The following is a 21,907-nucleotide window of genomic DNA, read 5'->3' as shown; positions in this document are numbered from 1 at the left end:
GTCCCTCTCGCTTCTCCTCTTCCTCTCTGGATGCCGTCAGTTGTTCTTATCCACGCACACACTACATTACCCAACATGCAACCGAGAAAAGCGCCCTTCTGAGAACTGCCTGTATGAGCTTATTGTTGTTAAAATTGCCCATAATACACTAGAATGTGTCCCAAATATATTTTTGCACCATTAAATACATTAAATTGTATCAGATAAAATTACATTCCAACTATTTGAGAGAAAATTATGTCCATTCTTAAGGCAAGGTCCTCACATTGCGATTGCCATCTCGTACGGTGAGCTGTCCAACAGATCAGATGTGAGGAGAAGTTAACGAGTATTAGCTAGCACTCGTCTCTTTACGGAGTCAAAATCTATTGTTATTTCCCGCTTGTTCCGTGTGCGGTGAAGACAGCAGGAGACCATGGACGTGGTCCGGGGGTTATTGTGCCTGTTCTCGGTGCTGGTATCTGAGATGTTCATGGTGGCCGCGTTCTCCCAGAGCCTGGACAGCGACTTCACATTTACACTCCCTTCCGGACGGAAGGAGTGCTTCTTCCAGACCATGAAGAAGGACGCGTCGCTGGAGATAGAATATCAGGTTCGAGGGGTTATTATCGGTTGAAAGTGTGAACCAAAAACGTGTAAATGAGCAGATACATTTGCTAGAACTCACGAGGGCAGCTTTGTAGACAGTCTACTAATAATATCAACTTGTATTCGTCACATGCTTCGTATACAGGTGAGACTAGAAGTGAAATGCTTACTTACGGGTCCTTTCCAACAATGGGTGGGTATAATTTGTGCAACTTTCCAACAGGAATCTGTTCCAAAGGCTTCGTAAATAACAAGGTTGCCAACAAACAACGCATACAAAGTTGTATAGCGGCAGAATAAGGTACCAGGTAGGGAGTGGGCTATTTCATTAAGTTTTTCACTCACCACGTTTATTCCGAAAAATGTCTGTCCTCACTCTGGTTACCTATGGAGAAACATTAAGAATAAGCTACGTGGTGAGTTGATGCCTATTCCCCAGCTAGTTAGCTAGGTGAATTGATCATGCTACTTTGTATGCGTTGTTTGTAGGCAACCTAGTACTTCAAGAGGTTTTTGGAACAGATTCCTGTTGGAACGTTACACAAATTATACCCACCCCTTGGTTATATGCACGGGGTATGAGGTAATATGTACATATAACTAGGAATAAAACTGACAGATAAACAGTAGCAGCAGCAGATTATGTGATGAGTCAAAAAGTTATTTAGCAGTTTCATGGCTTGGGGTAGATGCTGTTCAGGGTCCTGTTAGTTCCAGACTTGGTGCATGGTGCCATGAGTTAGTAGAGAGAACAATCTGACTTGGGTGGCTGGAGTCTTTGACCATTTTTAGGGCCTTCCTCTGGCACCACCTGGTATAAAGGACCTAGTTGGCAGGGAGCTAGGCCCCAGTGATGTACTGGGCCATATGTACTACCCTCTGTAGCGCCTTGCTGTCGGATGCCAAGCACTTGCCATACCAAGCGGTGAAGCAACAAGTTAAGATGTTCTCAATGGTGCAACTGTATAATTTTGTGGATCTGAGGGCCCATGCCAAATCTTTAAAGCTTCCTGAGCCACAGTAGCCATTATGGAATTGCACAGCTGATGCAGCCATTCCAAAATGGCTACGGTGGCTACTGCTAGTTAGCATGAGGACAAAAAGGTCCGTTTTCTGGGAAAACTAGCAGTATTTCAAACTTGTATCAGTGTGGCCGTAGGTACAATTTCGAGGAAAGTGGCATATCCGATCCCTGCATTGATGTATGTTTTCTGACCCATATCCCGGCTCCAGGGGTCTTAATGTAACCATGATTGCATTCCGACCTCAGTGCAGCTCAGTGTAAACAACAAGAATAACATGAGGGTCGGTATCTTCTGGCAATCATTTTACCAGACCTAGCTATAGGCCTAAAGCTCTTTTCAAAGAAAAAAGATTTTCCATCGTCGGTCCCTGTTACTCCTCTTTCGTTGCCTAAATGGTGCTCTGCTGATGTGTTTGCAATGTTTTCAAATTAAGTAGTGGCCCTGAATGACATCAAATCAATTAAAATGTTATTTGTCACATGCGCTGAATACAACAGGTGTATTACTGTGAAATGCTTACTTACAAGCCCTTAATTATTATTTGTTGGTTATGAAAATATTTACTAAAGAAACTAAAGTAAAAATAAATACAATTAAAAAAAGCATAAAAAGTATCACAAATAACAATGAGGCTATATATAGGGGGTACCGGTACCGAGTCAATGTGTGGGGATACAAGTTAGTCGAGGTAATTTGTTCATATAGGTAGGGGTAAAGTGACTATGCATAGATAATAAATAGGGAGTAGCAGGAGTGTAAAACAAAGGGGGGGGGTCAATGCAAATAGTCCGGGTGGCCATTTGATTAATTGTTCAGCAGTCTTATGGCTTTAGGGTAGAAGTGGTTAACGAGCCTTTTAGACCTAGACTTGGCGCTACCACTCAGGCCCACCACTGTTGTCATCGGCAAACTTAATGATGGTGTCGGAGTCGTGCTTGGCCACGCAGTTGTGGGTGAACAAGGAGTACAGGAAAGGATTAAGCACGTACCCCTGAGGGGCCCCCGTGTTGAAGATCAGCATGGCGGATGTGTTGTTACCTACCCTTACCACCTGGGGGCGGCCCGTCAGGAAGTCCAGGATCCAGTTGCAGAGGGAGGTGTTTACTTTTGTCCAGGTGGGAAAGGGCAATGTGGAGTCCAGTAGAGATTGCATCATCTGTGGATCTGTTGGGGCGGTATGCAAATTGGAGTAGGTCTAGGGTTTCTGGGATAATGGTGTTGATGTGAGCCATGACCAGCCTTTCAAAGCACTTCATGGCTACAGGCGTGAGTGCTACGGGTTGTTAATCATTTAGGCAGGTTACCTTAGTGTTCTTGGGCACAGGGGCTATGGTGGTCTGCTTGAAACATGTTGGTATTACAGACTTGGAGAGGTTGAAAATGTCAGTGAAGACACTTGCCAGTTGGTCAACACAAGCTTGGAGTACACGTCCTGGTAATCTGTCTGGCCCTGTGGCCTTGCGAATTTTTACCTGTTTTAAAGGTCTTACTCACATCGGCTACGGAGAGCGTGATCACACAGTCGTCCGGAACAGCTGATGCTCTCATGCATGCTTCAGTGTTGCTTGGCTTGAATCGAGCATAGAAGTAGTTTAGCTTGTCTGGTAGGCTCGTGTCACTGGGCAGCTCGCGGATGTGCTTCCCTTTTGTAGTCTGTAATAGCTTGCCACATCCAACGAGCGTCGGAGCCAGTGTAGTATGATTCAATCTTAGTCCTGTATTGACACTTTGCCTGTTTGCTGGTTTGTCGGAGGGCATAGCGGGATTTCTTATAAGCTTCTGGGTTAGAGTACCGCTCCTTGGAAGCGGCAGCTCTACCATTTAGCTCAGTGCGGATGTTGCCTGTAATCTATGGCTTCTGGTTGGGGTATGTATGTACAGTCACTGTGGGGATAACGTCATCGATGCACTTATTGATGAAGCCAGTGACCGATGTGGTGTACTCCTCAATGCCATCGGAAGAATTGTTGAACATATTCCAGTCTGTGCTAGCAAAACAGTCCTGTAGCTTAGCATCTTTGTCATCTGACCACTTTTGTATTGACCGAGTCACTGGTGCTTCCTGCTTTCGTTTTTGCTTGTAAGCTGGAATCAGGAGGATAGAATTATGGTCAGATTTGCCAAATGGAGGGTGAGGGAGAGCTTTGTTTGCATCTGTGTGTGGTGTATAGGTGGTCCAGAGTTATTTTCCCTCTGGTTGCACATTTAACATGCTGGTAGAAATGAGGTAAAACAGAAGTTTCCCTGCATTAAAGTCCCTGGTCACTAGGAGCGCTGCCTCTGGATGAGCTTTTTCCTGTTTGCTTATGGCCGTATACAGCTCATTGAGTGTGGTTTTAGTCCCAGCATCGGTTTGTGGTGGTAAATGGACAGCTATGAAGAATATAGATAAACTCTCTCGGTAGATAGTGTGGTCTACAGCTTATCATGAGATACTCTACCTCAGGCGAGCAAAACCTAGAGATTTCCTTACTATTAGATTTCGTGCACCAGCTGTTGTTTACAAATAGAACAGCCGCCTCCGGTATATCTTCCGATGCAGCGTAAAACCCGCCAGCCGTATGTTATTCATATCGTCGTTCAGCCACGACTTGATGAAACATAAGATATTACAGTTTTTAATGTCCCGTTGGTAGGATATACGTGATCGTAGTTAGTCTATTATGTTGTCCAATGATTGTACGTTGGCTAATAGGACTGATGTTAAAGGCAGATTACCCACTCGCCGTTGGATCCTTACAAGGCACCCCGACCTACGTCCCTGGTATCTCCGTCTTTCTCCTGTGAATGGCAGGGATGAGGGCCTTGTCGGGTGTCTGAAGTAAATCCTTTGCATCTGACTCATTAAGGATAAAGTCTTCTTCCAGTACGAGGATTAGTAATCACTGTCCAATTATCTACAAGCTCTTTTCGGTCATAAGAGACGGTGGCAGAAACATTATGTACAAAACACACACAATAGCACAATTGGTTAGGAGACTGTAAAACAGCAGCCATCTCCTCCGGCGCCATTGTAACACATGGGTGTTTATTTTGTCCATGTGGGAAAGGGCACTGTGGAGGCGACGTAACATATCTCAACATAGAACTTTGGTAAAACCTCTTATTTTCTTTGAAATAGGCCTAGCTTAACATTTCTGACATTGAGGGATTGTCATACCATCACTGTAGTCGACTTCTAAGTTCCCTATTGTTGTGTCTACCACCATAGACAAGCTATCTCTGTGGCATGCTGGAACCCAACCTCTGCCCTTGGAGTGAAAACAAAACGTTGATAATGTCCTTAGTTTGTGGCGCTGCTCAGTTCTAAATTCTTCATGGCCTCTGTTGAATGTCTGTTTTGAAATACTAATAACTAGACATTTTGAAATTCAGTTTGGAAACCTTGACATTCTTTGCCCCTAAACAACAGATGTGGAAATGCTGAAGGGCGTTACCATGGTAACAGAGTGATGCTGAGACTCATTTGTCACTTAAAAATGTTGATTCAAGTTAAACCATACATCTCTATGCACAAGGACTAGTTAACAATTTCCACAGAAAATGTTACAAGAACATATTTACTTGAAGAACAATGCAGATGCAAAGTTTGTTAACAGAATGACTGTTTGTGCCATTTGTTCCTTCATTCTGTTACCAAACTTTGCATTGTTCTTCAAGTAAATATGTTTTTGTAAAATGTACAGTGGAAACTGTTATAACTAGTCCTTGTGCATAGTGATAAGGTTTGTTTTAACTCTGGGCATTTTTACATCACTCTGTTACCGTGAAATTGCCCTGAACTAATGATGAAACTGTAGAGAAAGCGACACCAGGAAGGAACTTATTCTGATACTTTTCAGCAGCGGCTCTCTGACATGTCTCTACTCACTCGTCTCTCCTCTCACCCATCTTACTTGTCTCCTCTGTGTGTCCTCAGGTGTTGGATGGAGCAGGTCTGGACGTTGACTTCAGCCTGTCCTCTCCTACTGGACACGTTCTGTACAGTGACCACCGCAAGTCAGACGGAGTACACACGTAAGACACAAACACGCACACCACCACGCAAGTGTGTAATACACACTCACATGGAGGACACACTCTCTCGCTTACACTCTCCCGGTGTGTTTCCTTTAGTGTAGAGACAGAGGACGGAGACTACATGTTTTGTTTTGACAACTCGTTCTCGGCAGTGTCGGAAAAGATCATTTTCTTCGAGCTGATCATGGACAACATGGAACAGGAAGGGGAGGAGCCAGAGGACTGGAAGGAGTACATCCATGGGACTGACATGTTGGACATGAAGCTGGAGGACATCATGGTGAGGGGCCGTGCTTACACTACACCAAGGCACTTATAGGCTATATACCTTATGGGCCTTGATCAGCCGTAGGTCACTATATAGGGGTTCGGGCGCCATTTCGGACACTCCCCTAGAAGACATGGTTAGGAAACATGCATTGCTTTTATATGGAACAGGACACATGTAAGAGTTCATCTGTAGCACGTCATGCGAGGGGTTGCGATTTCACACACATTTCATAATTCACACGTTCTTCGTTTTTTGAATGTGATACTGGATAATCAAAAAAGAATCCCTGTGTAAATTAGATTAGTAATGGTAGAGTGGTGTATTGTAGGGCTGGGACGTTAGTATCGTGGCAAGGAAACAAAGCACCAAGCAGATTTAACTTATTTAGGAAAACAGCCCTAATGTTGGAAACAAACATTATGTTGTCATCCAGAGTCACATGTATTTATTTTCCAAGCTATATCACACTAACAGCAGGTTTTTAAAGGACCAAAGAGTTTAGTCTGCTTCAGGTTTTCATTTTTGCCATGGTAATAATGTGATACTGGTATCGTTCCGGTCCTAGTGTATTTTGTGTGACAAGGCAGGCAGAAGCTGTCTCGTCTTGAGGCCTGCTGTCTGTTGACATTGGTGTTTTGTCTGTCTTTCTGAAGTAGAGATTGCTGGCATTACAACACGTCAGCTCACATAGCACACAACCACACAGGTGGTGTCACTTTGACACAGCACGCACACTGCCAATACAACGGCACAAGGTCAGAGAGGCCGAGCACCACAGCCATCAATGTCACAACAATAACCACACACGCTCCTGAAAGCAGAATGATTTGATCTTTATACCAGACCCCAACCCCTTGTATCAGGACACAGGCGTCAGTTGGTCAGGGACAGGAAGTGTAAAGTACAACTATGGAGGAAGTCGTGTTTGTCCTTTTGAGGACTCACCGACATGGCGGCTTTGTTAACATGCACCCACCCCTTCCCCCATCCTGTTACCTTGTCTCCAGGGACCTCTCCAGTAGGGAATATCACTGCATCAGTCAACATACATCATCTCTATTCTCCTGAAGTCTGGTCTACTCTGTATTGTTGGATTCTAGTTCCAAGATGCTTCTATGACTAATCAGAATAACCCAAACCACTACCAACCTCTTTGTCCCTCTGCTCTCCAGGACACCATCAACAGTGTTAAAGCCCGGCTGGGGAAGAGCCTTCAGATACAGACGCTGCTCAGAGCCTTCGAAGCCCGCGACCGCAACATACAAGAGTCCAACTACAACCGGGTCAACATGTGGTCCATGACCAACATGCTGGTGATGGTGCTGGTGACGGGGGTGCAGGTCTACCTCATCCGCTCGCTGTTCGACGACAAGAGACACACGCGCACGTAACAACCCGCCCACTGGGAGGGGTCAGGGAGGGACGGGCAGCTCTGTCTGGATCAGCCAGCCAATAGGGGAGTGGGGACTGGTGGTGAAGATGTGACCGTAACTCATAGGTACAACATGCACTCACATACATCACACAACCTTAGACACATACCTACCCGTCCAGTCTCATCTGCTCTGTCTATCTAAAACTCCGTGGAGGGTGAGACACCAGCCAGACCTTCAGAGTCATTGGCTTTTAAAAGCGAGCATAACGAACAAGTGTTTACCATTAATATGGTAATGTCACCTCTCAACTTTGTCTTCCAGACACTGAGGTGAGACTGTCCTGTCCGTGTCACATCTTTCAGTCTTCCAGTATATGATCTGTTAGTCATGTTGCCAAGCCTTTTACTGGAGTAGGTTATTGATATACCTTTAGAGATTCTGATTTAGCAGTCTGTGCCATACTACCAAAACTTTGCCTTCCAAACCGTGGCTGAAGTGGACAGCATGTGCACGCACACACACCCCTTTCACTCTCTTTCAGATACACTCACAATCTCTTACCCACACACTCACACATTTCTTCATAGAAACATCTGCTGCCTGCCAGTGCCAGCCCTCCTTTCTCTGGCTGGCCTTTCGGCTGCTTGGTGAGTAGAGGAGAGTAGAGGAGAGTAGAGTAGGGGAAAGGGAATAGTTTCTTCCGTAACCCTCCCACTCCCTCCTCCACCTGACATCCTCCTATAACTCATGTCCTGATGGTCTAATGTCAGACTTAGTGCCAACAGGCGAGTCTGGTTTCAGTCATACAGGCTGATGAGATGAGAATGACCGCATTCTATTTCTAACAACCACACCCTGCACCTCATTGGGGCAGAGAAGGTTACAGGAGAAGGGTTGCTTGGGACTGAATGCAGTTGGGAGATCTACTAATTGACTTATTTGGCTTTATTTTGTAGGTTGTCCAATAGTGTATATGACAGAGCTACAAACTTACACACTTGTGGTTGATACACTGATATGTGCCAAGATTTTGGAGCAGCCAAACAAGTTGTCTGATTGCTCTGTAAACGCTCCCTATATTACAGAAATGTTCCTATAAATACTCACTGTGCTGCTGTGTTGAGTGACACCCCATCTAGTGGCTGGACAGTGAACTGCTCACATGACTATCTCACCTTTAGGACTGGCTTTTCCATTTTTTAAATTTATTTAACCTTTTATTTATCTAGGCAAGTCAGTTAAGAACATTCTTATTTACCATGATGGCCTACTTCGGCCAAATCCAGACGATGCTGGGCCAATTTTGCACCACCCTATGGGACTCCCAATCATGTTCGGATGTGATACAGCCTGGATTCAAACCAGGTACTATAGTGAAGTCTCTTACACTGAGATGCAGTGCCTTAGACCGCTGCGCCACTCGGGAGCCCGGCTTTCAACCTATCCCTGCTTTGAAATATGAAATGTTACAGTGATGCAGTATCCACTCTCTTTTACAATGAAAGAATAACAACATAAAATAAGTGATGTTTGAGGGGTCTTGCACTGTGCTATTATGAGCCCCCTCTCAGTTACAGCTACTCAAACCATTGGGCGAGTTAGTTTTGAATAGCATGGTGCCCTGGATGGACAGAGTTTATGTATTTTAGACCATTTCATTAGTCCTTAAGTATAATCTCCACCTACACCGGGCCATGCCAAAATAACTCGCCCATTGTAATGGGTTGTATTGCCACTGCCTCTCTCTACCCACCATTTTGTGTCATTTGTATTTTAGCTGATGCTCAAACAAGCATCACATTGGGTGATTTTAAAAAGTAAAATTAAGAATGTTTTTCATCCACAGAATTTCACTGTTTCTGTTCCAATGTTTTTGTTCCTTTCTAAACAAGACAATATTATCTTTTGAAGAACAGACTCAACTCTTACCCTAGAGATAAGTTGTTTAGGATAAGGTGTTTTATTTTACTCATCTGATGGAACAAGGAGAGGAGAAAATATTCTGGGATATTTATCAGAATAATGTTCTGTAGATGTAAATGTGTAAATTAAACAATCCTGCTTTTCTGAACATGTCACGTTGTTTCCTTTGACTTCAAATGGGTGGTAGGTTGATGAGAAACTTTAGACAGATCCAGCACTTGTCATACAATATTTAATTTATCAGTGGTACTGAAGAGATGACGAAAGCAAAACATTGTTTAAAAGTGACTACATCACACTCACCACTTGGTGTCGCTGTCGAGGAATCATGTCGGTATTGTGAATGAGTTCGCTCTTGCCCCCTTGTTTGAAATTTGGCTAGCCAACATGGCGGACGAGCTGGATGTCGTTGATATCGAAGGAGACGAATATGATCCTGATTTAGGGTAAGAGCGTTTTTCTCTGATGGGCTAAAATTAATATACAGTTTAGATATTTGGGCGATTGAATGAATCAGAGCCATTTAAATAACCCATTTGAAACTCAATAGCAATGGCTAGCACGGTAGACTAGTTAGACGTAGCTAGCTAACGTTAGCTAGCTGATTTCGACAACAGGGTTGTTCAGCTTTTTCAGACGGTTATTCGAGCTATACTGAATAAAAATAAACGCAATGTAGGTCCCATGTATTTTGAGATAAAATAAAATATATTATGTTCCATACGCACAACCCATGCTTACCCCATTCACAGCAACAAAAAACATGTTTTCAAATACAATTGTCTGCTTGTATTAGTCAATTACATAACTACATTTTAAGAAAAGTACATGTCTAAAAGATTACTTTTCAACATTGCCTGCTCCTGAGAGTTCTCACTTCTTACAAAAAAAAACGTAATATCAAAGATTTTTAAAACTAACCCAAGATTGAAGGAGCTAGTGAGATCCTATTGGCGCGTTCTAGTATTGATTTGCATATTTCCATTAGGGAACGCCTACTCTGAAGTGCGCTTGTGTAATAACTCAATAAGCAGCCCGTGAACTCCTAAACAATGCAGTTTTTAAAACTTTGATAAAGGGTAAATTCTAGAAAACGTAGTTAACTCTGTCAGTTACATATTCTAGTTTTCGGAAACAGAAAACCATATGGAGATCAAATGTTTAACCGATTACAAAAGTTGCCAAATCCCTCTAGCTCGATCTTCTCCCACTGTCGGACACTGGGCTTCCTCTAATCCCCATATTTGGTAGTAAGTGGAAACGCCAATTTGAAGTTTCACATTTACATCCAGTGAAATAAGTATCATTGTTCTGTCTGTGGTAATATTGTAGGGCTTCCCTCGTGCCCCTTTTCATGACAGTGTTAGTAGCCCCGTGAGTGCTAGGTAGATACCGACCAACAACACAAACAGACTGAATAGCTACAAGTAGTAGTGGCGTTATACTAAACAAATTAAAGGGGAACTGCACCTGCTGATTTGGCCTCATTTTTGGGCTTGCTCCTCAACAAATGCTGGCGGCCATGACAGAATCCAAATGTGAGTTGGTTCTTTCAGAACCCTGCCCTTTCCGCCACTCAATCACAACAAACTAACCTCCTGCAGGTTGAGTTCAATAACTACAGGCAGCTAGATGTATGGTTAGTTGAGTAACACTCAACTCCTGGTCGCAGGATTTGCTAGTAACAACATTGTCACCATCAGTCCATTCTTGTAAAAATGGTCAATTCTGAGAACGCTTTGTCTTGTACAACTGCGGTTCTTCCGCGGGGTGCTGAAATGCATTATTTTAATAAAAACTTATCGAATACAACCACCATTTGGGTTGCTCAACTCAGCGTGAATGTGCATGTGCCAATTGAATCATTTGTGCCTCGTGTTGCTCGTACTTAAACTGAGATTCAGTTGGCACATGAAGTGAAATGGAATCGTGAGCACAGTGATCTGGCTGGTTCCACCAGGCTAGGTATGCCCTGGACATTATCTGTCTAAGAAGTACAAAATAAGCAACAAATAATGTCAGTTTACATCAATTATGTTTACAATTGTGTTATCAAAAGTATCAAAGTAATGAAGTGGGTTACCTTCTGTATTTGTACAAATGATGATCCTGTGAAAGCTGTTGCCGCTGACAGGTGAACATTGCTGGCCAGATACTTGCCAACTTGTGGATGACTGTTCAAGTCATAGGAATGCTCACAGTGAGCGCATGTCTGCATGATGCTGATGAGGGCTCCCTTGCTGTTTTTCTAAAATGGTGTTGGCTAAGAGGGCCTGTGACAGGTTGATATAATAGACAGCCAAGTGGTACATTTAATTTGGTTCTAAAGAAAGGACAGTACTTTTTGCTAATGCCCTTCACAACCCAAATGACTGTACTAGTTGAATCTGCTTGTCTGGGGAATTGACCTACTTTTCACATAACACACATTACCTGTCGTTGCCCAAGCCAGAGGCCTCATGATGGAGTGTCCTTTTCATAGGAGTCGAGAGAGACTGGCAACAACATGTACTTGTTCACGCATGACACTTCTGAGGTCTTTCCTGACAAGCTGTGAAAATAGCAAGTGAACAGTGAATTAAATCATTTTTGGAGGTCGCTAAACTATTGCAATCACATTGCTGGACATGTTTTGATACCCACCTTCGCTCCTTTTGGTAGATCCCAGCAATCCATTCATGACCAGGGGATCAATCCGGCACCCAACTGTGCACTTTGTCTAACAGGAAGAACTGGGTCAACGATTGTCATCATCCTTAAATTAAAAACATAGCTCGAGAAATAATGTAATCTCGTTTGGAAGATAATTCTATGCTTCACAGATCTAGACTGACTGGCGCCAGATTGGATTAGATTCAGGCCGGTGACGCCGTTACACTATGCAACCAACTGTGACATGTTTTGCTATGGCCCTGGGTTGGTTTGAGTTTGTTGCTGCTAGTTAGTACACTGTTGTAGTCACACATGAATGAACTAGTACCACCATAGCTGCATCAAACATGTATTTGTGCACCTCAGTGGATAACCTGATTGTTTAGTCTAAATTACACTAATTTAGTGGCATGGAAATATGATGACATTGATAAAGGAGGCAAATAATTACTTGGAAACAACTTTGCCGTATTATGATGTCAAATTTACTTTAGTGAGATGTCAGTGTTGCCATTAACTTTACTGTTACTAGCAAAGTTCATAAAAAAAAATGCTAGTACTGCTAACATTAGCTATCTTAAATACAGTTGTCCCTGCCATCTTTGTTAGCTGGCTAAAGTTATACTGCATCTAAAGTCAATTTAGCCACATCACAATCATGACAAAAATGTAACTAATTATTTGCCTTTTGAAATGTTTCCTAGCCAAATCCGAGTTGTATTGAGGTAGGCTTACATTAGCTAGCTAGTTAGGGATAACTATTATCAAGGTATACATAACCAGCAGTCTATGACCTAGCTACCGGTATACTCACCACCACTGGGGACCAACAAACTCCAACCACTTATTCCGCATGATAAGGGTCCTTCGGCAGGGCATGCAAACCATAGTTGGTCAATCCGTATAGGGCTTTTCAGTCTCAAACGGTCATGATCCTTTAAACGTGTTGAAGGCGATGAAACAATGGAGCGCCATTCAATGAGGGGTTTGTTCATCTGGGCCAGATTACCACGGCGGGAGGAGTTTAAACCGGGTAAAAAGTGATTGCTGGGCTGCCTCCCAGGTGTGAGCCAGGTGCCCCTCTGGCCAACGGCGAAGTCGGCTCTAAAAGTAATTGCTTTTCATAAAAACACTTTGTCTGTCTTCCCAATGAAAGCTAGTTTGAAAATTCTAACATTTATTTTATGGAAAAGACGATTCACCTAGCTGCCTTATTGACAACATGACCAAGCGACGCAGATGACTGTTTAATTTGAGAAGAGCGCTCCCCCCTCCCCGCTTTTGCCCGACGACGTGACGTGTGTGGAGGTGACTACTACGCTCCGCCTCTCAGACGCTCCTACTAGGTTCACTCACGCGCAGGTGGTCTTTGCCACCGGATCTTCTCTTGACTTTATACAGGGTGGGTCAACTCCCACCGCACGTTGTATGCCTGGATTATCCTGCGGTATGAGCCTCTTTCCCAATGAGGTGGCCTCCCTGTCTTCCTACCCTAAACTGAGTTGGCAGTGGAGCCCTGAGCTCCGATTGATCAACCCAGGTCACCCCTCTTGGTCTAACCCTGCTTGCCACAGAGGTTAGCTCACTCCTTCCTACTGTTAAAACTTCATGGGTAGTTTGTGGGTAGTTTCTGACAAGGTATACTATGCGTCAACGAGCAATTCAATATTCATTTATAATAAAAATCGTCCGATTAATCGGTAGTGTCTTTTTTGTGGTCCTCCGGTATCGGTATCGGCGTTGAAAAATCATAATCGGTTGACCTCTAGTCTTGATCACGTTGAGGGAGGGGTTGTTGTCCTGGCACCACATAGCCAGGTCTCTGACCTCCTCCCTGTAGGCTGTCTCATCGTTGTCAGTGATCAGGCCTACCAAAGAGGGGTCTGGAGAGGGGCTTAAAAGAGGGGTCTGGAGTTGTGCCTGGCCATTCAGTCGTGAGTACAGGAGGGGACTGAGCACGCACCCCTGAGGGTCCCCGTTGTAATGCTACTTTTCTTCTTTAGCACTTCATTCAACAAATAATGTAACTAGTTAATGAAAACCAGTAACACGTCTCTTTTGGTACCACAGTTTCACAACTGCTGGATTTTAGAGTAAAAAATATAATATAATATATTTTTATTTATTTATTTATTTATTTACAAAAATATATATCTATTTTATACCCCCCTCCGCTCCTTCCCTATCTTTTACATTGGTTTTTATACCCCTTTTTTGCCCAAGCCCATGCCTCCTTTCACTACAGCCACACAACACTTTCTCCCCCCAACACGTGACATTTAAGAAAAGTTACGTAACACAGTAGCTGTGTTCGAATACCCATACTAACATACTGTATACTATATACTTAATGAGTATATACTACATGCTATTAGTTCATTTTAGTATAGTGTAAACAAACGGTATCCTTTCAGTTGAGCGTACTAGCGCCTCATCTGTCTACCGGAAGTTGATGCTGTTGCTATGCAACCTCTTGCTAGCTTGTTAGTGTAACAAATTACTAGCTAGACATTTTACGACTTCGGGTGTGTTCTTAAATTCAATCTGGAGTGCCAGAGTGCGCTCTGGGCATTCGGAAATTCAGAGCGTTTCGCTCTCGGAGCGCACACTGGACACTCGGGCCGAGGAGTATCCAATTCTGTCCTTACAATGGCAGTCAAGCACCCAAGCTAACGTTGGCTAGCTTGCTAGCTACTTCCAGACACAAATGAGAGAGCATTTCACTCTGACCATTTTACTCGCCCTAGCAGAGCTGGTTAGGCATTTTTCATGTTATCCAGAGCGTTGGTGACTGTAACTGTGCTGCTGGAAACAATTTAATTATGCCTTTTTTACCGACGTTTACCGACACCGGCCATATTCAATGGGTGTTGAGCGCTCGTAAATTCATCAGTTATTCTGCGCTCTGGTACCCTCAGACGAGAGTGCTCTGAAATCGGTGTAGATAGCCAGAGTGAATTTACGAAAGCACCTGAATGTCCATTGAGAACGCACAGCGACTATACAGCTAAGCTAAGGATGATCAAGTCAATAAACGTTGGGTAGTTAGTTAGATAGCATATAGTTAATATACTGGCAGGTTTGATGTATTAGTAGCCAACTAACGTTAGGTAGCTGGCTCACATACCGGTACATACCGCTGTAATGATATGCTATGTGGTTCATAAGGATAGCGTAGCTAACAAATTGTCAGCCAACTACGTGTAAGGTAACTTATTTAAAAAGTCATTACTTTATTACATTGCTCAACATTTTCTTAACATTTGTCATAATTATTTAAAGCAATGAATTTGTATCCGCTCTCGTTGGACTTCGGCTGCATATTTTCTGCCATTTTCTTCAAATCTGAATATGTTCTGAAGCCACGCCCATTTTCTGAAGAATTGGATTATGGGCCCTAAAAGCATGGAAATAGTGTCCATTACTTTTATACTTTGTATTTTTAGAATGTAGTATGACATCCGGAACTTTTGGCATGCTAACTATATCCATACTATGACTAATAAACATACTATATACTCAATTTAAGTCACAAATAGTACGGTTAGTATGAGTATTTGAACGCAGCTAGAGTCAGGTAGCACATTGGTTCCTTTGTAGGTGACGACAATCCGTGGTGTCATCTGCTTCATGGCCCATGTGCCATCAGGCAACTCTACCAACTCCATCCCAGGGACGAGGCTTGGCGTTGGTGTCGCCATATTATACGAGGGCGGAGCATCATCTGCATACAGTCTACCCGCACCCGTCATTTCCTCTCTGCCTTTGACGGGGTCTTGCTGCTTGTGGTCGAGGCCTCTTCCTGTCCTTCCGCATTTTGGAGCATCACGTGGAGCTTGGCAAATGGGGGCATGATTAATTCAAAACCAACCTTCATTTACTCGTTGTGACACACTGAGGTTCCAAACCCTGTTTTAGACGAGACTGACTGACAAATGATCTTTATTTAACTTTTGAATAAATTTTGACACTGGAATAAATGTTTGACTCATATCGACGCCACATAGACCGTTTTCAAAGGGATTCGTTGTTTTTTTAGAGGCAGTCGTTATTTAAATGTCTTACCTGTGAGGAAATGTGTAACCTACTTGGACACCGGGTCCCCACAATTTCCCACTCTAACCACAGGGCTCATCTCACAGTCTCAATTTCCCTACGTGGGAGAATTGTGAACCGTAGGTCGGGATTTATTTAACCTGGTTAACATTACATGTACATTATTTCAGTATAACAAAACATTCACGAGGAAGTCGTCGCTTTTGGGGGTCAATGGGAAGGAGTGTTTGTTTCGTGGTCGAGGGGAGTTCCTGCTTATGACGTGAACATCGACTCGTAGTCCACGTGAAACCCAACATCCATGACACGCTCACTCCACTGTCTTTGCTGCAGTGGATGATGATTTTTCTCCAGATCAATCAGAAACTCCTGCTTTTCTGACTTTTATCCTCCATTCATATATAATAGAGACTAACCTATCCCCTAGCCAACATTTAGATTTTCCTGCTTTTCTATGTTCTCCTTGTTATGACATTTGTGAGAGTCGTGCATAGCTACTAACTATAATTCCTATTTCAGGGACTTCGGTGACAGAGCAGCGCTACTCCAGAACCAGTACATGCAGTCAGCATGGAAGACCAATACTGGCGCCCTAGTAAGAAGTGTTGCTACTGAAGAAATATGATGCAATGGAATTTAAGTGGGTACTCTGTGTATTGGTCTGCATGTGTGTGTTGACTCTCTTTCTCTCCTCTATAGCCGTGGGAACTGGACCGCTCCATCAGTGCAGAGAACAGAGAAGTGATCGAGAACATGCTGATGGAGGAACAGTATCCTTCCCATGGACCATAGACACACCCCTGGTCAGATTTTAATGTTTGTTTGTCTGTCTTGATATATGATGTGTTCTAGTCCTTAAGCACTTCTCTAGGTATTATCTGACAGGTAAAGAGATGCCTGAGAGTGTGTGGGCCAACGCTCCAACTAACCCTAAACCCAAATTGAAGAGGTTAGTCAGGTTTCCTTATGTGTGAACTCTTCTGGACATATTGTGTTTTTTCCTGTCTGACATGATACTGTGACTGCCGTGTTGTACCCAGGTCTCCAGCCAAGTCCTCAGCTTCAGGCTCCTCGACAGCCACTCGCTGGTCTCAGCAGGAGAAGGTGCTGTTTGAGACAGGACTGGTATGACCCTCTCCTTTCCCCTCTCCTTTCTCCTCTCCTCTCCTGTCTCATTGATCTTAAATGACTCCCTACTTTTTATATGCCCTGAACCCGCAGGCTCAGTTTGGCCGTAGATGGACTAAGATCTCCAAGCTGGTAGGCAGCCGGACCGTTTTCCAGGTGAAGAGCTACGCCAGACAGTACTTCAAACACAAGGTAACACTGTCCTCTAGTCTACACCTCTCCCAGCTCAGCCAACCAAACTATATTTGAGATATCCTCCAGTCTCTGTCCTCTCTCATCATCCTCTCACCATTTGTCTCCCCTTCCTCTCTGCCTGCAGACTAAATCAGAGGGCAATACTACTGCTGTGGCGCCCCCTACAGCCCCGGGGGTGTTAGGCCATGTCCCAGAGACAGGCTCAGCATTCTCCACCTCTGGCCTGTCTGTCCCCAGCCATCTGTCAGCTCTGACCAACGTTGTCCGGATAGAGAGACTGGGTGACGAAGAGGAGGAGGAGGTGGACATCACTGATGACCTCAGCGATGAGGGAGGGAGTGGAGCAGGAGTTGGAGTGATAAGAGCAGAAAATGGACGAGAAAACAGAAGGATTGAGGGGAAGGGAGAGGACCTTCAGGCAGGAGTTAATACTGAGACATGTGAGCCTGGAGCCCCAGAGGAGCTGGACAACCAGGGAGAGACCCACCAGGACCAATCCAACAAGACACTCCCCAGGCTGGGAGAGACTGATCAGGAGCAGCCTAACTGTAGCCCTCCATCCTCTCTCACAGCCCCTTCCCCCTGCCTAGCAGAGCAGGCCCCCAGTGGACAGTGTGAGGGGGGCATCGCTGAGCCCCAGAGGGACCCAGTAGAGTCTGGAGAGGAGACGGGGGGGCCTAGGTGGACAGAGGCAGGGGAGGGGGATGAGTCTGAAGAGGAAGAGGAGGAGCTTAAATACCCAGAGCAGGAAGTGGAGCTGGACCCGGCAACCATCACAGAGGAGGAGAAACAAGCTATCCCAGAATTCTTTGAGGGACGACCATCCAAAACCCCAGGGAGATATCTGAGGATCAGGAACTACATCCTGGACCAGTGGTACAGACACACACACACACACACACACACACACAACCAATCAGAGACATCAAGGTTTAATTTTCAACATGCTTTTTGTGTGTGTTTGTCTCAGGTTGAAGAGTAAGCCCAGGTACTTGAACAAGACGTCAGTGCGTCCTGGCCTGAAGAACTGTGGAGATGTGAACTGTATTGGCAGAATACACACCTACCTGGAGTTGATAGGAGCCATCAACTTCAACTGTGGTAACTAGGACTCACCTCCTGTGTGTCATTAATTGTCTCTTTCTTTTTCTCAGTCTCTCTCTCTGTCCCTCTTACTTGTGCACATTTTTCTGATTACATTTTTTTGTCTGATCTGTCTATTCTGTCTCCCCCTTCATCCAGACCAGGCGGTGTATAACCGTCCCAGGATGGTGGATCGGTCCAAACCCAGAGACAGCAGAGACACTCTGGAATACCAATTGGCACAGAGACTACAGAGCATGGTGAGACAACCCATGACCTCTGAACTCTATATCCTCTGACCCCCTACTATCCCTCAGACCACTCTAGCTGGCCCAGACGGCAACACTTAGCTACGTTAGGTATTTGTCAGGCTTATATGTCATTTATTTGATTTATTAAAGGTCCCTATACACTACTGTTGTATTTATATTACAGTTCTATGTCAGGTTCATGATGGCTCTTCGTCAGGTGTATGTGAGGTGTCTGGGACCTGTTATAGGTGTATGACATGCTGTTAATGGGTTGTTGATTGGTTGTGTGTTGTAGCGAACCAGGAAGCGTCGTGTGAGGGACGTGTGGGGGAACTGGCGTGACGCTAAAGACCTGGAGGGACAGACATACGAGCATCTGAGTGCAGAGGAGCTAGCCCTGAGGAGAGAGGAGATGAGACGGCAATCTAAACCCTGTAAGGTCTCCAGGCACAGAAGGTGAGTGGGGGATGTATACTACCACTTATACGTGTGTGTGTGTGTGGTCACAAAATACTGTGGTTCCTTATAAATGTGTACTGTAGATGACATGCATTAAAAGTCTCTCTCCATCATCAGGTTGTTGGATCCGTTCCAGTTGATTCCGTGCCGTGTGTTTGGAGAGGACAGACCGGAGCCCTTCCAGGTGATGGTGTGTGCTGAGGCTCTCCTCGTCATGGACATGGTAGGTACATATATTTAATGAAGTACTCTCTTCATAAAGTACTGTGTAATAGAGTACTATCTTATCTAATATAGCAACTCTGTTTACACATGGACACACAGAGAGAGATATCAGTGTGGGTTGTTTACCAAGGCTTAGGTCTAAGGGCTCAGTGTCTTTTTTTTGTTTGTATTTTTACCCAGCATGCTCATGTGTCAATGGGAGAGGTTATCGGCCTACTGGGAGGAGCTTACAGCGAGGAGGACAAAGTCCTGAAGGTGATACCACCACCGTGGTGATGATGATGATGATGATGATGATAAAGAAAATACTGATAACACTAATATATCCCGCGTGCGTCTCTCTGTATCCGTGTGTGTCTTTGTCCTAGATCTTTGCAGCGGAGCCTTGTAACAGTGTGAGTACAGGTCTGCAGTGTGAGATGGACCCGTTGTCTCAGACTCAGGCCTGTGAGATGCTGTCTAGCCTGGGATCGGCTGTAGTGGGATGGTACCACTCTCACCCCACCTTCCACCCTAACCCCTCTCTACGGGATATACACACACAGGACCAGTTCCAGGTACATATAGCTGTGTGTGCGCATGTGACTGTGAGTGTGCGCACGTGTGTTCTGACTCTCACTCCTCTCTCTCTCTCTCTCTCTCTCTCTCTCTCTCTCTCTCTCTCTCTCAGAGTTATTTCTCTCGAGGCGGAGCCCCCTTTATTGGGATGATTGTGAGTCCGTTTGACCCCGCTAACCCCTCCCCACATTCCCAGACCACCTGCCTGATGGTCAGAGACGACCAAGGACCTACAGGACCACAGAGTACGACACACACGCCTCTTAACATTACCCCTTTTACAACCCATTATCAACCTGGCATATTCATCCTCTCTCTCTCTCTCCTTACCTTTCTCAGAGCTGCCCTACAGGTTTGACTACCAGTGTTCCCAGCAGCAGCCTGACTGGGGCCAGCTGATGAGGAGAGCAGAGTGGATCATCTGCAAATATAAACATGCCCACGGCAGCGTCCAGATGGACAGGCTGTTCCGCAGGGACTCTCATCTCACCTGTCTAGAGAAGGTAGATCACACTGCCTCCCTGGCTCATATCGCTGTCTCACCTATAGAGATAGAGGACTCTAGTGCACAACAGCCAGTTTTAGCATGGGTAGTGCCATTGAGGACTTTCACCATTTAGAAGTCGTTAACTGAGTGGGACTTTCAATGGGTTAAGGAAGGATCACATAATTCCATCCGGTTCATCGGGAGGGATGAACATTCCATAAATGCAGGTGGCATTAAATTGCCAACCTGGTCTTTATACCGTTGTCTTCAAACCGCACTCTAGGTGGCAGTATACACCCTTTCAGTTTGTTTACCAACTCAGTCGCCATAATGGGACAAATACAAAGAAGAGTCCTCTATCATTCTCTATTGTCTAACCCCTCCTCTCTGCTGTCTTGTCTTTTCTCATCTTGCTCTCACCACCCCTGCCTCACTTCTATTTCTCAACCCATGTCTCGCCTACTCTCTCCTTCCTGTCTCACCCTCTGTATCTCTCTGTAGATGATGGCATCTTTAGGGAGATATCTGGAGCCCCTGCCAGAGGAGGGAGATCCCTTCCTTTCCCAGATCCATGCTCTCTTCCAGTCTCACTTTATTTCCGAGCAACCCAGAGACCAGGATGAGGGCGGAACCTCTGGCTCCCCAGAGCCAGTCAACACCCATGCCTTCCCCTTCGCTCAGCCAATCAACGTCAACTTAACAGAAGACACAGGAACACAGGAAAACTGGGAGAATGAATCGGTCTCTCCAACTGATCATTTAGAAACGCCTAATATCAAAACTATTAACTCACACACAGCCAAAGAAGAGATCTTACATCCAATACAGTTTGGTTCTGTGTTGTTGACTGGTCATGATTATCTATTCTGAATCTAATAGGTTTCTTTATGTATCCAGTTCTTAGTTTTTTTGCTCGTTTTTTAGGTTCATTAGTAGGCGTACTTGATTTAGCTCGACTGCAGCTCTCGAGAACACAAGGGGGTTTACATCAAGTCCCCATCTTGGGTTCTCAGCAGATGGTATGGAGTACAGCTGGCTCCATGTGAACTACATTCCCAACTATTTGTTTTAACATTTAGAAACGTTAGTAATCCTTGCGATACGGTTTTGGAAACATTTGGAACTCAACTTTCAGTAACAGCTAAATATAGGATTACTGTACGCAGTTTAGCAAAGTTTCACCGACTGGAACACAGCCTCCAAATTCTGTCTTGTTCATATGAAAGTTAAGTTCAAAATATTTGCAAAACATTCCGTGCGAGGCGTATTTGCGTTTAGGCAGCATTTGGACAGCGTTGGGGAATTTGCCTCACAAGGCTAAAGGGGAGATCCAATGGCTCAAAGTAATTGAATAAGGGTTATCTCAACTGGTACACTAGGTGGAGTTTTTTTCCAAAAGGGAAAACTGTTCTTCCCTGTGGTTGCACCGGGCTAGCTAAATCAAGTGTGCCTACTGTTTTATATGTCTGTATTGAATTAACAAAACCAACAAGTGATGAATCAATATCACATTTTTAAATGTTATTCATCGCATATGTATTGTAGGTTATACCAATCCACCTTTCAAATAAAAGGATTGAAAGTCGGAACATTTAAATGTTTGTGTTTGC

At 44.5% G+C, this 21,907-nt stretch overlaps 2 protein-coding genes across 2 annotated transcripts; both read left to right on the top strand.

Annotated features, from left to right (window-relative positions):
* The first annotated feature begins 263 nt into the window (after positions 1 to 263).
* On the top strand, positions 264 to 9,351 carry tmed5 (transmembrane p24 trafficking protein 5). Its single transcript, XM_014169324.2, has 4 exons — positions 264 to 592; positions 5,533 to 5,630; positions 5,730 to 5,913; positions 7,077 to 9,351. Exons 1-4 carry the CDS (start codon positions 416 to 418, stop codon positions 7,293 to 7,295), a joined length of 678 nt encoding a protein of 225 aa, XP_014024799.1. The 5' UTR covers positions 264 to 415; the 3' UTR covers positions 7,296 to 9,351.
* Positions 9,352 to 9,548: 197 nt separating this feature from the next.
* LOC106584267 (histone H2A deubiquitinase MYSM1) lies at positions 9,549 to 21,894 on the top strand. The gene is made up of 16 exons (XM_014169316.2): positions 9,549 to 9,649; positions 16,431 to 16,506; positions 16,611 to 16,681; positions 16,783 to 16,860; positions 16,952 to 17,036; positions 17,133 to 17,231; positions 17,359 to 18,110; positions 18,205 to 18,335; positions 18,477 to 18,577; positions 18,864 to 19,024; positions 19,145 to 19,250; positions 19,433 to 19,507; positions 19,621 to 19,809; positions 19,923 to 20,055; positions 20,150 to 20,313; positions 20,799 to 21,894. The coding sequence occupies exons 1-16, from the start codon at positions 9,591 to 9,593 to the stop codon at positions 21,165 to 21,167; spliced, it is 2,649 nt and encodes an 882-aa protein (XP_014024791.2). The 5' UTR covers positions 9,549 to 9,590; the 3' UTR covers positions 21,168 to 21,894.
* Positions 21,895 to 21,907: the final 13 nt, after the last annotated feature.

This window comes from Salmo salar, chromosome ssa23, assembly GCF_905237065.1.
Source record: "Salmo salar chromosome ssa23, Ssal_v3.1, whole genome shotgun sequence".
Lineage (NCBI taxonomy): Eukaryota > Metazoa > Chordata > Actinopteri > Salmoniformes > Salmonidae > Salmo > Salmo salar.
The sequence above is the reverse complement of the archived record's forward strand: the minus strand, read 5'-3'. Positions and strand labels throughout refer to the sequence as shown.

Coding starts and splice junctions, on each gene's coding strand:
- LOC106584267 (XM_014169316.2), top strand. CDS start 9,591: ATGGCGGACGAGCTGGATGTCGTTGATATCGAAGGAGACGAATATGAT. Junction 18,111..18,204: donor AACTACATCCTGGACCAGTG/GTACAGACACAC, acceptor TGTTTGTCTCAG/GTTGAAGAGTAAGCCCAGGT. Junction 20,056..20,149: donor AGGACCTACAGGACCACAGA/GTACGACACACA, acceptor TACCTTTCTCAG/AGCTGCCCTACAGGTTTGAC.
- tmed5 (XM_014169324.2), top strand. CDS start 416: ATGGACGTGGTCCGGGGGTTATTGTGCCTGTTCTCGGTGCTGGTATCT. Junction 593..5,532: donor CGCTGGAGATAGAATATCAG/GTTCGAGGGGTT, acceptor GTGTGTCCTCAG/GTGTTGGATGGAGCAGGTCT. Junction 5,631..5,729: donor AAGTCAGACGGAGTACACAC/GTAAGACACAAA, acceptor TGTTTCCTTTAG/TGTAGAGACAGAGGACGGAG.